Below are 16,419 nucleotides of genomic sequence, written 5' to 3' on the forward strand. Positions count from 1 at the left end.
AGAAGGAACTGATTTATAAACAAATCACATTCTACATCAATGAATGTGCGGCTTTCTTTTAATGTTTTCAATATGGTCCTGGTTCCATTAATGCCCATCCTCCGATTTGGTTTTAACAGCTAAAGTTAATGAGACATAGCAGGGTGTGTTAAGATTGGGGTTTATGTTAAGGTTAGTAACTATGCCTATAGTTACGATTGGTCTCCAGGAAATAATTGTAATGTAATGTAAGCACCCACAAAAAGGTGTACTTTAAGATGTTTCCTAAATGCATTTTAATGATAAAGGGAATATGGGATGCGTTACAGGAATTAGAGAGTTCTAAAACAAAATCCCTCTAGGCTACTTTCACACTACAGGTGAAGTCTGATGATATTTTTTCCATATGTGAACCGGGTGGGCCTCATATCTAGGCAAGGAAAGAAGTGAGTAATAACATGTTTTCTGATTTTTTAAATTTGTCCCCAAAATTATAAAAGAATAAAATATTGAATTTCAGCCTTGGAGCATTGTTTCTTCTTTATTATGTAGTTGACCTTATTTGTTTTGCACAAAGTGGGGGGCTTGCTTCCACCCCCGGGTTGCCTTGATTGAACCCAAATTAAACCGAGACTAAGCCAGGTCCAAAATCCGGAGAAGCTCTATTTATAAACTTGACTTGTGATCCATATAAGAGGGGAAGCAGGAGCAGAGCCACGGGAGCAAATGACCCTGAAGTGCACACCCCCAGACTGCTGCGATGACCCGCATTTGTCCCGGCGCCAGGCATCTGAGCACATGGGATTCAGCATGGTCCAGTCTGGCCCGGACTGTGCAATAACAGGTGTCCAACACTGGAGGTGGAGGTGTCCAGCAAAGGGCTTTAGAGGGAGAGAAATGAGTGGGAGAAAAATGTAACCATCTAAAATTGGACTGTATATACATTATTCTATTTTATGCCTGTTAACAAGGGTCTGGTGTTGTAGAGATAATGTTTGATTTGTTCATAATTTAGTTAATCACTCTGGTTTAGTTATTAGTTTATTCTTTGTGCTAGCCTTTTATATTTCTATTTTACTATTTAGTAACCTGATCTCCAGCATAGTTCAGCCAATCACATCTTCTCACTTTTCACAGTTTAGCACCTGACGGGACTTCTGTGTGTTTTAGCAAACTTAGTGTTTCTTTCCCTTTGTCTGATACGGTCGCTTCCCGTTTGCTCCCCATTCCTCGTGTGCTCTTCTGGTGGGTTCTTGGTCCTTGAGATTAAACAACAACAACTCCCTTATCCAACTCCCTTATCCAACTCCCTTATCCAACTTCCTTATCCAACTTCCTTATCCACCCACAAGCAATTAATAAAGAGTGAATAAGAATGAATAAAGTAAAAGCTGACGTCCTTCTCTTGTTCTGGCCAGACAACCTGGGAAGATTGAGGATTATATATTCAGGAAATATACAGTCCTTTCAGAGGTCGCAAGATTTGGTCTCCTTCCCAACGCTTCATTTACAATGCCCATGAAGGTTGTTTTATTATGATTATCTCATCCATATGGGGATAGAAACATGTCTACAGTGCACCAGTTTCGAAATGTATTCTTTATGATTCTGGCATTCACAGAACACACCACGCCCTCAATTTGCTTCACTCCACCTCATATTTCAGTATGACCTCTTGTTTAGAATTCCACTCCCTGCTCCACGCCCTGCGCTGTCAGCAATTGTGCAATATGTCAGGAAAAGAGCTCTGCAGCCCCCATGTTAATGCTAAGGCTAGGGACAAAATATGGCCCTAAACCTTTCAATGGCCTGCCAGACAAGAGCCAGCAAAGCTAGAAAGTGCACAAATGTGATGCTTGAGTGCCAACAGTCTTGTTAATCTGGTTGACAAGGAAAAAAAAGAGAATAATTAACTACATACCAAGAAAACCATAGGATATATCATCTGAAAAGGGAAGTGTCAAACCCCATTCTTTAGGAACTGAGGGGGATATTATGGCATGGAACTATCTGAGAGCAGCTTTTTCTGAAGAAACAACTCAGGTCTTGCTGCTGTTCTGACAATTTTTGTGGCTCATCAATAAAGACTATTTTGCATTGAAGCTTCTCAAGTCTGGTGCTGCTGGAGTGGTTAAGGTGCAGCACACATGCCAGGCTCCAAGCGCAGCCCGCTGCAGCGTCATGAGTTCGAATCCCCACTCTGTCCAATAAAGTATATTGGCCAAAAGTCCTTAAAAATATATATATAAAAAATAGAAACTTCTCAAGTCATGAGTTCACAGATTCTTCTTCAAAAATCTGATTCATCGGCCTCTCAAAAAAATCTGATCTGGGAACAAATCTGAATCAAGCGTCAAGGTGTGCAGTTTGAACGTAGCCTCAAAAATGTTTACAATTTTGAAAATGTTTTACATTTTTTAACTAAGTGAAGGTGTTATCAAGAATAATTATTTGTCAAACCAAAACTATTGTGTAATTTATATGTATTTTGACCTTTGTTTACAATATAGTTGCTTAAACAGTTGTCTATATGTCACATATGCTGCTCATGGCCAACCAGGAAGTAACATTATAAACTGGGGAAAACAAGGCAAATATTTAGTAAAATCTTTAGTACGTTTTAGCAAAATGTGTTGTCGAACCTATCATATGCACCTTTTTAAGGTGAAAAGTGGGATTTATATGAGATAGGGAAAAAAAGTTTCCCTTTCAAACAATGAACAATATGAGAATTTGACATTAAGAATGTAACTTAAAATGCTACAAAAGATTTTTCCCAACGCAATATTATCTATCCATTATGTAGATGTGTAGTATTACAAAGTACTCAACTCCATACTTCTGTCTCTCGTAGATTAGACTACTGTAACGGCCTGCTCACTGGTCTCTCCAAACGAGCTGTAAAACAGCTGCAGTACATCCAGAACGCTGCTGCTCGGGTCCTGACTAGAACCAGGAAGTACGATCACATTAGTCCTGTTCTCAGGTCTCTGCACTAGCTCCTGTGGCTCAGAGAAGAGACTTTAAAGCAGCTCTGCTTGTGTACAAGTCTCTCCATGGCCTAGCACCAAAGTACATCTCTGACATGTTAGTGCCATATGAACCATCTCGGACTCTGAGGACCTCAGGGACCGGCCTCCTGCTGGTGCCAGAGTCAGGACTAAACATGGACCGGCCTCCTGCTGGTGCCCAGAGTCAGGACTAAACATGGACCGGCCTCCTGCTGGTGCCAGAGTCAGGACTAAACATGGACCGGCCTCCTGCTGGTGCCCAGAGTCAGGACTAAACATGGACCGGCCTCCAGAGTCAGGACTAAACATGGACCGGCCTCCTGCAGGTGCCCAGAGTCAAGACCAGATCACGTTCCAATGCTGTGGGGCAAAGGTCTGGAATACGCTTCCCAAAGTTGTGAGACAGGCCCCCACCCCGGCTATGTTTAAATCTAGGCTAAATACTGTTTTGTTTGGCTGTGCATATGCCTGAAATACCTCTGTCTGGTTTTAACCATTTAAAACACAATTTGAATGTATTTTATGTTTTTATTGATTTCTTGTGACTTATTACTGTATTGTGTCTTTTATGTGTTTTTAACGTTGTAAAGCACTTTGAAGTGCATTTTTGTAGGAATTGTGCTCTACAAATAAAATGTTATTGATTTAATTATAATAATAATTGATATGATCCAACGCAACGTTTTGAAAAATATTTTGTTGTTTATGTAATTTTATAATTCACTGTTGAATCCCTTTGTGGTGGTATTGATATGAGTCTTCATGTGGCCGTGTGATTGTTTTATTTGTCTGTGCTGATGTGTGCCTCTCTAAGTTGTTACACTTGATAAACTCTTAACCACAAGACGTGCTTTGGTATATTTGGTAAATTAAATAATGATTAAGATAGAAACTACCCATGACAAGCAAAGTTTTTCACCACACACAGAGCTTTGATACTACATTGGCTTGTTTGTTGACATTTTCTAATGGAAAACCACTGAGGTGACTTGGACAAAAATCACAAAGCTGTTATTATAATACACAATTCTTCACTCAGAAATATATTGGTTGACACTTCCATCTTCTGTACATTTAAAAATAATTTTGATCTTATGATGCGAAAACAGAATGATGACTAAAAATAAAGTTAGTTGGTTACTTAGGCAGAGTATAAGCATGTTGCAGAAAATACATGGAACTACAGGCTACATTTTCTGATTCACATATAAGTTGACATATAAGTTAATATATACCAGACTGAGTAAACACAATATGACGTTTGACAAGTACATATTCACACCCTGTAAAATATCAGCATTTTATGTTTCTTTGGAAACCCCACCTTGAACAGTTACAAAGTCCTGCATACAGTAAGCTATATAAGTGTTGAAGTGCTTGTGACTCAGTCTGGGATCATAGCAGCAGAGCAACGTCAAAAAGATAAAGCCATTTTTAGATGAGGTAAATATATTTCATCCTTACCTAAGTTATCCTAATCCTTACCTAAGTTATCTTAAGTTACCAAAGGTATATTTGTTCCAATAATTGTAGGAAATGTATTTAATCTATTTATCATTATTGATGATCTGCTTTCAGTTCAATATAATTAAAAATATTACATAAGCAACTACAAGTTTTATTTATTTTATTTATATGAAATGTTATAATTATCTTTCAATTATCATCTTATCACTTGCTGTCCCTGTCTCCATATAAATCAAGAAGGCTCTGCTGGTCTTGCAATTGTTGCAATAAGAAAAATAATCATATTGACATTGCATTTTAGTTTAGAGATAGGTTCCATCTTAACTCAAATGAACCTTGTTTTAACATTTTTGCATCCATTTTCTTCCGCTATGTTTCCACCCCCATATATTAATTCTAAACTTTCAAATGTTGATTCTCACCCCTTCCCTCTGTTATCTTCCAGTCTCCAGATAACCATGACTTCTCTGCTGGGACTCGCTGTATTGGCTGCTGCTCTGACAGTCCCCGTCCTGGCCTTTGTCCCGATTGGGGGTGGGACCTCCACTCATGTCTCTATCACTGGGACTGCATTGCTACAGAAAGTCATGGAGACATGCAAAGCCGTGGCGTACAACAACGGTTATGAGTTCAGCCCTACGGTTAGCTATGAAACTACGAAACAACAGTTGTTGAAAAAAAAAAATACAGTATGAAGATAATATAATGAAGATCTTATAATTCTCATATAAGACAATCCAGATAATAAGAATACATTATAGTATTAATTCTGAAGCACTTGCAGAGCAAAGATATATATTTAGTATAAATGAAAATGCTCTCTTGTGTATATGTTTTTAATACTTCTGCATGTTAACTACATTAATAAGCATCTTGCTGATAATTGTACTTCCGGCTAAATGGCTTTTAGGCCTTTGTATCCTTGGCTTTTAGGTGTTTGCTTCAAAATTCTGAATGTTAAACTATCCCTCTCCCTAATTTAATAAATCGAAAGGTTTGAGTGTTATATTAATAACTTTTTATGTACCACTGACTTCCAGGGAAACTCTCCTGAACAGATAGTGCAGGCCTGTCTGGGTCCCACTGCCACAGGTGATGTGTCAGGGGCCAAGTTTCACTCAGCTCTACAGGAAATTTACATGCAAAACGGATTAGTCGACAGAGACTTTGTGGCAAGGTAACGCTAGGTAGAAAATGCACCACTTTTCTACTCCTGATATATATCAAGTTTCATTAAAGTATTCATTGGTTTGTAATATTATTTATAGTTTGCAAATAGTGGACAGTTTTTCTTATTGATTACATTGTGTTTTAAAAAAAATATCCAAAAGGAAAATGATAATCCCTGTTAGTGACTTGAAGTATCCATGTCACAACTTACTGACATACCTCTAGCTTTCATTCAAAGTAAAACAAGATAACATGTATATGTGTTCCTTGTCAGTGCCCCTCATCACTTCAACTCCGAGGCGTTCCTTGAGGGGAGAAGTCTGATCACGGAGGGAGTCGCGGCCATAAAAGCAAACGTCCGTAATGAGAACTTCCAAGCCGCCAGGGAGACTTTGGGCAGGGTCCTTCACACTCTGCAGGTGAGAAATGCAGAAACCAAAAAATAGCAACAGATTAGACTAAACAAAAGTGTACGCATGGACTAAGGTGGTGTCTACTGTTAATATATCACTAAAAATATGACAAACACAAGCCCACTTGTGTGATTGATTTGAGTTCTATATTGATTTGAAGCTATATTTACTTAATTGACCTGATGACTTATGACGTGTGTGTTTCTGTGAACCTTTAGGACTTCTACAGCCACAGTAACTGGGTGGAGCTGGGTAACAAAGAGCCATATCTCAATCTCATTCGCCCAGATCTTCCAATTGAAAACTTGGCAGGTGCGTACTTCACTCCAAATAGCAGTGTAAAATGCCAGAAAAAGATAACTTAAAATTGCTGATCAACTTGTCAAAAAAGCTACATAACTCGTGCAAAAATTAGACATTAGAAAACAATTTACAATTTAATTTAATAACAATTACAATAAGTTAAGGAACTTTATTTTATTTTATCATAAGAGATACATTTTCTGTAAAGCTGTAAAAAATAAATAAATAAATGAGTCATACGTTCCTATCTGTCTTGATTTCTGAATACTGAATTGTGGTTTGTTCACACACAATAAAAGGCTGGTTTGAACTCTCACAATACTTTGTCATAGATATGAGCACTCCCACCTGCAGAGACTGTGCCGGGGGAACTTGTCCCAATCAAATCCTTTCTGACATCCTGCACCAAGGGAAGCTGACGTCCGGATACATGGGAATCTTCTCTGGCAAAAAACCCTCAGGTAGAACTGAAAAACACATTTTATAACATAATCTTCAAATTCTAAACAATCAATACATATCATAACATAGAAATGTAGTCTTCAAATGATGTCCAATTAATATTAATAAAAAAATATAATATATATATATATATATATATATATATATATATATATATTTTAAAAGCCCAAACTGTATGTATTACAGTGAGGGATCACATCGAGTACAGTATATGTAGAAATGTGTCATCTGGTTCACTGTGCAGGTAAATGCAGTCACGGTGGCTCGTCTGATCTGACCAGTTTCAAAGTTCCTCGTGGGGGAATTCACAAAGATGAGCGGCGTCCTGATAACCAGGATTACCATGATGCAGCGGTGAAGGTGGCCACGGCTGCAACACTAAAGCTGCTGGAGGACATTCGCCTGGCTGCAGGTGACAACGACTTCCTCAGGTTAGTCTGTTTTATTGATGTTAATTACCATACCAATAGAGCGTTTTTGTGCACCATGTTGTCTTTCTTGCGCTCTGTGATTATACCCTTTTACACAACATGATAGGGATGTTTGCTTCTTTTTTTTGCAGAATGCTGGGCATTGCCCGTTCCTCCGTTGTGTGTTTTGTCATTGACACAACAGGCAGCATGTCAGATGATATTGATGAAGCCCGAAAGGTCGTATATGAAATCATTGACGAGAAAAAGGGAACACAGGATGAGCCGTCTGAGTATATTTTGGTGCCCTTCAATGACCCTGGTATGAGCTTTTATTTGATGATTTTGGAGAATTTAATTGGGTTAACTTAATCCATGATTCTTTGTTGACATATAGAATTTGGACCAGTTATAAAAACAACAGATCCTGAGGTCATGAAAAAGGAAATTTCTAAACTCAGAGCAAATGGAGGCGGTGACCTTCCTGAGATGTGTTACTCTGGTATTCAGGTATATCAAATAAGAACATACATACATTACATTACAAATGTTGCAAATCTATTTTAAAAAGTGGTTGTTTTGCAGCTGGCCTTGACGACAGCCCCTTCTTACTCTAACATCTTTGTGTTTACTGACGCCTCTGCCAAAGACGCCCACCTACAAGACACACTTGTTGCTCTCATCAGAAGCACAAAGTCGATGGTAAAGCAGTTTTGTCAAACATGTCAGACAAATTGACCTTTAATACGGTACCCGTTGTCAGTTATTACTCTTTCAAGGTACATATTTAAAAAGCTATAATGTAATTTAAAATATAAAGACTAGAAATGTAAATGTTTTTATTTTTGAAAGTCATTTTTGAACCCAACATGCTTGACCCGGAGTCAGGATCTTTGGAATAATCACAATTACAGAGCAGTGGGCGGGAATAGGGGATTCAATTCAAATAATTGTATTCATCCCCAAGGGGCAATTTAAAGGCATAGGGTAGGTGAACAGAGTGTACTCTCTGAGCACTCAAGCCTTGAATGAAGGGTTACTCCAACATACATGGATCAAAATACAATTTTTAGTTATCGAATGATGAGGGTAATAACATACTTAAAAGGTGCAACATATCTGTTGTACATAATATATCCCCTTCAAACTAGTTTTAGCATTGGCATAAAATGTATGAAATTGGACTAAATATTGGTCAACATAAATTATGATGTGAAGTCACCATATAATTAATACAATGTACAACCAGAACTATTGTTTGAGAATCCTAACATTCACAGAAAGGTTGTGCAAACATTTGAATTTAAGCTAGGGTAACAAACTTTTATCTTCTGCACAGACAATGTCTGCATAGGAACAATAGTGATGAACCAGAGAGTTTGTGAATGCAATGACAAGTTAGAGCCAGAGACAATCATTTGAACATAAACTTCCTTCTATGACGGTTTCAAAATCACAAAATCACAAATTCAAACACTCCACAGGTGAACTTTTTCATGACAAGCGGAAAGAGACGACGGCGCTCAACCAGAGGAGGAACTTTCAATGACTACAAAGACTTGGCTCTGGCTTCAGGAGGACAGGCCATTCAAGTGACCAAGGGCCAGCTCCCACAGGCCACAGATATCATCCTGGACACATCCACATCCGCTCTGGTAAAACTGGCAAAAAATATTTTAAAAATGTGTTTCATTGTCACAAGTAACAATGAAACAGATTAGAGCACCAAGCTAATGTAACCTCCCACTTACTGAAAACTTCAACTACATTAAACCAAAAAAGCAAAGTCTGTAGCATGCGGTCCCAGTCATAGAAATTGGCGGGAATATTGAGCTCCGTAAGAAAGGTTCTTGTAAATATTGAATGAATGAAAACGTACATGCATTTAACTCATCACCTGTTAATTTGTTTTCAGGTAACAATTTTACAGCAGGACAGGAACCCTGGAAAGCCTGAAACATTCTCCTTCAGTCTGGATGATTCCCTGAAAAACATCACCTTCTACATTACTGGCACATCTCTTAGTTTTACACTGACAAATCCGGCTGGTAAAAACAACAAGACACAGAGAAAAAATAAACAGTTGAATCGATGATGACCCCTATTTTGTACTTTAGGTGTGACCCAGAGTAGCAGTCAAGCCAGTGGTTCTCTGGCAACCATCAAAACTGTAGGAAACCTTTGGCGCAGTACTCTAAATGCTGACAGAGCTACAGGGCGCTGGCAGATCCGCCTCACGTCCAGCAACGCATACACTATCAAAGTCTCAGGTAAGATGTGACATATCAAGTAACGATACAAAGCATTTTACAGACCTCTGCACTGCAGTTTAGAATCTTTAAGGAAGCAATCTGCACTTTCCATTACCAGTTGGCTCACATCTATGTATTACTTCCACTAACACAACCATGTTGTTTTGAATCAGATTAGACAGCACATTTCATTAACTGTAACAATGATATTCCAGATTTTACATTTTGCCCATTTTTATAAAGTTTATACCGGTAATTGTACTTCCTGGTCGGACATAGGCAGCAAATATGACCTAGAAACCATGCTGCAAACGAGGGCTAAAATCCATACAAATTACACAATATTTATGATTTTACAAGCAATAATACCATATAACACCTTTATTTAGTTGAATGAGTGTTCAAACGGTCAGAAGATTGTGTCAGTTAATTGTCTCGAAGACATAGGAAGAGGGATTCCGTTTTAGAAATATTTACCACAGGTGTTATCCTACCAAACTAAGTCCTGTAGAGAAAAACATGAGAATTGGTCATAGACGTTAAGTTGTCCATATACCTTAAATGTGTGCTCCCTGATCTATACAAATATCAAATTATTGCTTTGTATTTGTGCTACAGGTCAGAGCACCATTGCCTTCATTTATGATTTTGTGGAAAAATTTGAGGGCCCTCACCCAGGATACGCTGTGCTAACAGGACGCCCACAAGAAGGTAATAGCCGACAATAAAGCAATACTCCATAACGACAACAACAACAACAAAAACAAAAACAACAACAGACAAGCCTCTCTCTCAGCTTTCAGCTTTGACCGTTTTTGTGATCATAGACACATAATATACCCTACTGTACGTTCCTCAGGTCAGCCAGCCAATCTGATGCTTCCTGTGATGGGCAGAAAAGGCCCAGATTCTCTGAAAATAAAGGAAATTAGTCTGCTCTCAGTGTCCAGCTCTGTTTCTACCAGTGCTTCGATCTCCAACATGGGAAATGGAGAAATCCTGGCCACTGTCCCTGTTGTGCCCGGAGGGGAGTTTGTGGTCCTTCTGAAAGGAATAGACACAGTTTCAAACACTGAGTTCCAGCGGCAGTCCACCACTCAAATGTCTGTCTCTAAAGTCAACATTAAGGTTGGTTTGGAACAATCTTTGGTGTCAAAAACATTGTCCAGATAACGTTTTAAACTTTTTTTTTTTTAACCAATGAGCTCCTGTCAGCCTCATCAGAGTATTATAATACTAACACTTTGCTCTTGTTTTCAGGCTACTGTATCCAGCAGTATGGAGCCAGGGAAGGCATTCACACTGCCCTTTAGTGTCTTTACAAATGGTACTGGTGGCCAATACAAAATCAGTGCTCGAAATGACAGGAATTTCCCAATGGCGTATCCAAGCAGGTAAAAAAAGAGCCACCTCCATATGAAACTCTACAATGTACCTACTTGATGTAATTTATGTTTTCATTAAATGTATTTAATCCAAACAGTCTCAGCTTGACATCAGGACAATACACCAATGCCACGTTGACCATAACGCCTCCTGCTGGCACAGTCTCGGGAACAGACGTCACCGTCACTCTGGATGCATCTAGTGGCTCTGACTCCAATTATGTCGTTCTGAGACTCTCTGTTCTTGAAAAGGTAAATAAAAACAAACATAGTGTTGCCATAGGTTACTATTGGAAGTGTATACATACTGTATTTACAACAACTGCTACTCGCATGGCATGCAGTGATTGCAGACCCATTAATGGTTTATTGAAGATAAAATGTTTTCCCCTGTTTTTTCCCTCTTATGAACAAAGTGATATTATCTATTTGTCTGTGTGCGAAATGTTAAATTATTACAGATATAATTTATTTATTTATTATATGTCCGTAATCTATCAATAATGCAATAATGTAGCGGCTACATTTATTATTTTTATTAATAATGTATTATTGCCAATAATAAATTACGCAGGACATTGTATACATTCTATTTAGGGATATTTTTACAATAAAACAATTTAATATAATTTTATTTATCAAATTCTCAACAATTATTACTAATTCTGGCCGGGTGGGTTTCCTCTGGGTGCTCCAGTTCACCCATCAACTGCGCTGCGACCACTTAAACTAGATTCATTTTCTGTGCTTGTTTAGCAAAACATTTCTGGATTTTTTTTTGCATCGGCAAAAAAGAAAATAAAGAAAATAAAACAACATATTTTTCTCATCTAGATTACAGATTTCTACCCACCATTGTGTGAAATCATCAGCATACAAGCCGTTTGTCCTCACGATGTGTCTCAGTGCAAGAGCTCTGTTTGGGAACTTGTGGCCAACCTCACAGACGGAAATGGCACGGGCATTCAGAGTGTGACCCTGCAGCAGGGCAACGGGAATCTCACTCAAGTCATCTATGATGATCCTGCTCAATACCAATACAACGCATCCTGCTGTTCACAAGTGGTAGAGATTGTAGCTCTAGATAAAGTTGGAAACGTTGGAAGATGTTACCACTCTATTGAACGCAGTGCAAGTGCTCCTGCTGAGAAACTGTCCCTTCTGCTTATGTTGTCACTTTTGTTTTCAGTGTTCAATGTTAGACCGAATTAGATTTCCCATTCTCAAATTGACACACTTTGCACAAGTTTGTAAGTAAGGCTATTGCACCACTCGGAAAGATGCATCAAATAGCCTATTGGCCCTAAAGGGCACACACAAATCTAGACGTACAGGTAACTAAACAAGCCCATACTGTGGAGAAAGCTTCTCTAGACAACTGAAGCATTTTATATTTACGTGACATTCTGTCTGTCTGTACGCCTTTTTCAGAATATTAAAATTTTACTAGAAAAACTAGACCTGCCCTTTTCAAACTTCTGCTTTTACTGTGGATTGAAAAATATGTATAATTTGAACAGCAACTGTTAAGAATGTAAATTGTGACGCTACTATAGATTTAACATTTGTGTAAATGTTTTCTTGCTATGTCATTTTACTATGTTGAATCTCTCCATGGCGATTCATAATATCCTTTTTAAGTATAGTTGTACTTGATACGTGCTTAACTACATGATGTACATTGGTATTTCTTTTCTCAGCATTTCAGCATGTCATAAGAGCTACTTTAAAACAAAATCCATTATACTATTGCATGTGAAGAGATTAATGCAATTTTACTGACAGTTTGACTTAACACTGACAAACCCTTCAAAACACTACACTGACAGGTTGTTTTAAAATAATTTTAAGACACTGTACATGTAACCAACTGCAGATTATTAGTGGTCATAATGCAATTTTTATTAAACCCCATACAGCGCAGAGCCCATTCAGAGTTGTTCTGAGAATTCTTACTAGTTTTACAAGAACTTCCCACCATGAATTTCTTCAACCAGAGCAAATACATGTGCTATGCCTATGATAAGACGTTTTATCACAAAGATGGAGCCGTAATTGAGTCTCAAGATAGAAAAAATAGGTGAACAAATAATGTATTTGTTATTACCTCTATCAACATGTGTTTTACATTTGTTTAACCTAAATCGAATCTGAAAACTCAATGGTGAATTAAAGCCGCAAGCGGCATCCAACGGCCCTCGCGGGCCGCCGGCCTTCCGACTCTGCGCTTTCGACTTGATAAAGATGGCGCCCTTATTGTGTTGAATTAAAAAAGAACTTGACAGACGGCGACACATTGGACATGGCCAATCCAGTGCAAATGAACACAAATGTCAGTCAAATTTGCTGCGCCGCCGCACAGAGACCGTAGCACTTAGAATATAATATGGATAACTTTTGATGCCGCGCTTGTGTAGATGATATTTCCCAAAGTAAAGCTTGATCGAGCTATTGCCCAGGGAGGAGTTTGTTAAAGTGTGAAGCGTAAATGTGAACATTTCAAGGATTTGGCGTTTTTCCCATTTGTGACAGTATATTTGCAGCTCCACGGCACAGAGACCGTAGCACTTAAAATCAAAATATGACTAACTTTTGATGCCCCGTTTGTGTAGATGATTTTCCCCAAATATGAACTTGATCGGGCAATCGCCCTGGGAGGAGTTCGTTAAAGTGTGAAGCGTAAAAATGTGGTCATTTTAGAGATTTCGCTGTTTTCCCATTTCTGACATATATTTGCGGGTCCGCCACACAGAGACCGTATTACTTAGAATCAAAATATGGGTAAGTTTTGATGCCCCGCTTGTGTAGATGATATTCTCCAAATATGAGTTTGATCGGACAATCGCCCTAGGAGGAGTTCTTTAAAGTGTGAAGCGTAAAAATGTGGTCATTTTAGAGATTTCGCTGTTTTCCCATTTGTGACATCTATTTGCGGGTCCGCCACACAAAGACTGTAGCACTTAGAATATAAATATGGATAACTTTTGATGCCCCGCTTGTGGAGATGATATTTCCAAAAGTAAAGCTTGATCAAGCTATTGCCCACGGAGGAGTTTGTTAAAGTGTGAAGCGTAAATGTGAACATTTTAAAGATTTGGCGTTTTCCCATTTGTGACAGTATATTTGCAGCTCCACGGCACAGAGACCATACCACTTAAAATCTAAATATGACTAACTTTTGATGCTCCGCTTGTGTAGATGGTTTTCCCCAAATATGAGCTTGATCGTTCAATCGCCCTAGGAGGAGTTCGTTAAAGTGTGAAGCGTAAAAATGTGGTGATTTGAGCGATTCTACGATTTTCCCATAAGGATAACATGGGATTTTTCTGTCATCGCTACGGTTACGCCGTACAAAATATGACTTTGGCTCTCATACTTGTATGATCAGGATGGCAAATTAGAATTTTGTTCAAAATATCATGTCATTTGGAAAAACTCTATTGTTTATAGGCCACTCTGAAGGCCAAATAGTCCGAATTCTGGGAGACCGTAAAAGTTATCCTTAAAATTTGGATAACTTTAGATGCCCCACTTGTCTAGAGGACGTACACCGATTTTGAGGTTGGTGGGCAAAACGCACTAGGAGGAGTTTGTTAAAGTGTGAAACATAAAAATGTGGATATTTGAGACATTTTGCGGTTTTCACATAGGGATAACATGGGAGGTTTCTGTCATCGCTACGACTACGCCGTAAAGATTAAGGCATTTGTCTGATAAGCTTTTTTGATCGGGACGGCAAAATAGAATTTTGGGTAAAGTTTAGAACATTTTGGTAAAACTAATTTTTGACCTTCAATGTTAATTTAAAGGTCACTCTGTAGGGGGCGCTATCGCGCCCATTTCAATTTTGTCATCCTAAACTGGTCCAAACTAGAAAGTTTAACAACTGATTCAAATTTGGTCCTAATCGGACTGGTTTTGATCAAATGGGAGCAATTTTTAGATCTGCAATATTCCAAAATAAGTTGTCCAACTTTGCGGCTGCGCCGCACACAGACCGTAAAAGGTATCTCAAAAAATTGGATAACTTTAGATGCCCCACTTGTCCAGAGGACGTCCGCCGATTTTGAAGTCGGTGGGCAAAACGCCCTAGGAGGAGTTCGTCAAAGTTTCACGTGAACAAAATGGCTAACACAGCGTGTTTTCATTTTCAAAGGAAGATGGCAGCCATAGGGTAAGTCTGGGGGCGTGGCCACAATAATATTTTTTTTTGTCCTCACGAGAGGAATGCGTGTCCCTAATTTCGTAGCTTTACGCCAAAGTTGACCTCGGGGCGTCTCCCATAGGCGCAATGTATTTTGACTTTTGTCGGTGGCGCTGTCGCGCCATTTTTTAACGAAAAAAAAAATGGCCCAGAAAAAATCAAATTTTTCGCCGATTCTGAATTTTGGGCAAAGTTTGGTGAGTTTTTGAGCATGTTCAGGGGGTCAAATTAGAGCTCAAAAAGCAGAAGAACAAGAAAAATAATAATAAATATAGCCGCAAGCGGCAATGATCGGCCCTCGCCACGCCGCCGCCGCCACACCGCCGCCACGCCGCAAGAGGAGGGGGCGCTAACGCGCCCCAATTGTCCTTTTATTACGCCTACTGCTGAATCTGTGACGCTGTCACATCTTCTCCCCTTTGTTTTACCATCAAAAAGCAATTTTATTTTGAATTCTTGGCAAAATGTGCGGCTTTGCCGCACAGACACCGTGACTCTTTGAATGAAAATGTGGATAACTTTTGATGGTCTTGAAGATGAGTCTCACCAAATTTCAGGTTAATAGGGCTGACGCCCTGGGAGGAGTTTGTGAAAGTCTAAAGTGTAAACATGTTCTGGCGATTTCCCCATTGGAATAACATGAAAGGTTTCGGTCATCGTTACGGCAACGCCATAACAATTATGACATGAGTCATTGACTTTTTTGATGGGGATGCTAAAATTGAGTTGTGTGTCAAATTTCATATAATTTCGCAAAACTAAACATTTAACCTCCATATAAAATCTGTAGGGGGCGCTGTGGCGCCAAATGAATTTATTTCACTTCAAGTAGGTTTAGGGCAAAGAGTTTAACAACTGATTCTAATTTGACGCAATTCGGACTTTATCTGCGCAAACGGCAGAAATTTTAAATATGGGAGATTTCTGAAATTCTAGCTACAGTTTGCGGCTTCGCCGCACAGAGACCGTGAGAGGTATCAATGTAATTTGGATAACTTTTGAGGTCCCACTTCTCAGTAGCATTTTCACCAAATTTCAGCTTTTTAGGGCCAACGCCCTGGGAGGAGTTCGTAAAAGTACGACGTTTGGAAAAACTCCGAAGTCATGTTTAGCCATTTTTGAAGCAATATGGCCGACATTTGGTTGGGCGGACGGCGTTGCCGTAATAATATTTTTTACTTCTCTTGTCACCATCTACCTCTGCGCCAAATTTCATGATTCTACGATCAGATTTTTTTTGGGTCATTTCCCATCTCTCAATGCATTTTTGGTACATTTGGGGGCGCTGACGCGCCAATTTTTTTAATTTTAGAAAAGGGAAATAGCCAGAATGTAGAGAGGCACGATTTTTAGAGGCGTGCAA

At 38.9% G+C, this 16,419-nt stretch overlaps 1 protein-coding gene across 1 annotated transcript; it reads left to right on the forward strand.

The window, feature by feature from the left end:
* The first annotated feature begins 4,349 nt into the window (after nt 1-4,349).
* On the forward strand, nt 4,350-12,212 carry LOC140377174 (von Willebrand factor A domain-containing protein 7-like). The gene is made up of 18 exons (XM_072462500.1): nt 4,350-4,433; nt 4,910-5,098; nt 5,498-5,634; nt 5,902-6,046; nt 6,259-6,352; nt 6,676-6,804; nt 7,050-7,236; nt 7,368-7,537; nt 7,613-7,725; nt 7,801-7,917; nt 8,700-8,870; nt 9,131-9,263; nt 9,333-9,485; nt 10,086-10,178; nt 10,327-10,595; nt 10,728-10,861; nt 10,951-11,104; nt 11,687-12,212. Exons 2-18 carry the CDS (start codon nt 4,916-4,918, stop codon nt 12,062-12,064), a joined length of 2,760 nt encoding a protein of 919 aa, XP_072318601.1. The 5' UTR covers nt 4,350-4,433; nt 4,910-4,915; the 3' UTR covers nt 12,065-12,212.
* The last annotated feature ends 4,207 nt before the right edge of the window (nt 12,213-16,419 follow it).

The sequence above is a fragment of the Eucyclogobius newberryi genome, unplaced genomic scaffold (assembly GCF_026437365.1).
Source record: "Eucyclogobius newberryi isolate DKJ021-1_F unplaced genomic scaffold, fEucNew1.0.hap1 SCAF_4, whole genome shotgun sequence".
NCBI classification, from domain to species: Eukaryota; Metazoa; Chordata; class Actinopteri; order Gobiiformes; family Gobiidae; genus Eucyclogobius; species Eucyclogobius newberryi.

Coding starts and splice junctions, on each gene's coding strand:
- LOC140377174 (XM_072462500.1), top strand. CDS start 4,916: ATGACTTCTCTGCTGGGACTCGCTGTATTGGCTGCTGCTCTGACAGTC. Junction 6,353..6,675: donor TCCAATTGAAAACTTGGCAG/GTGCGTACTTCA, acceptor ACTTTGTCATAG/ATATGAGCACTCCCACCTGC. Junction 6,805..7,049: donor CTCTGGCAAAAAACCCTCAG/GTAGAACTGAAA, acceptor TTCACTGTGCAG/GTAAATGCAGTCACGGTGGC.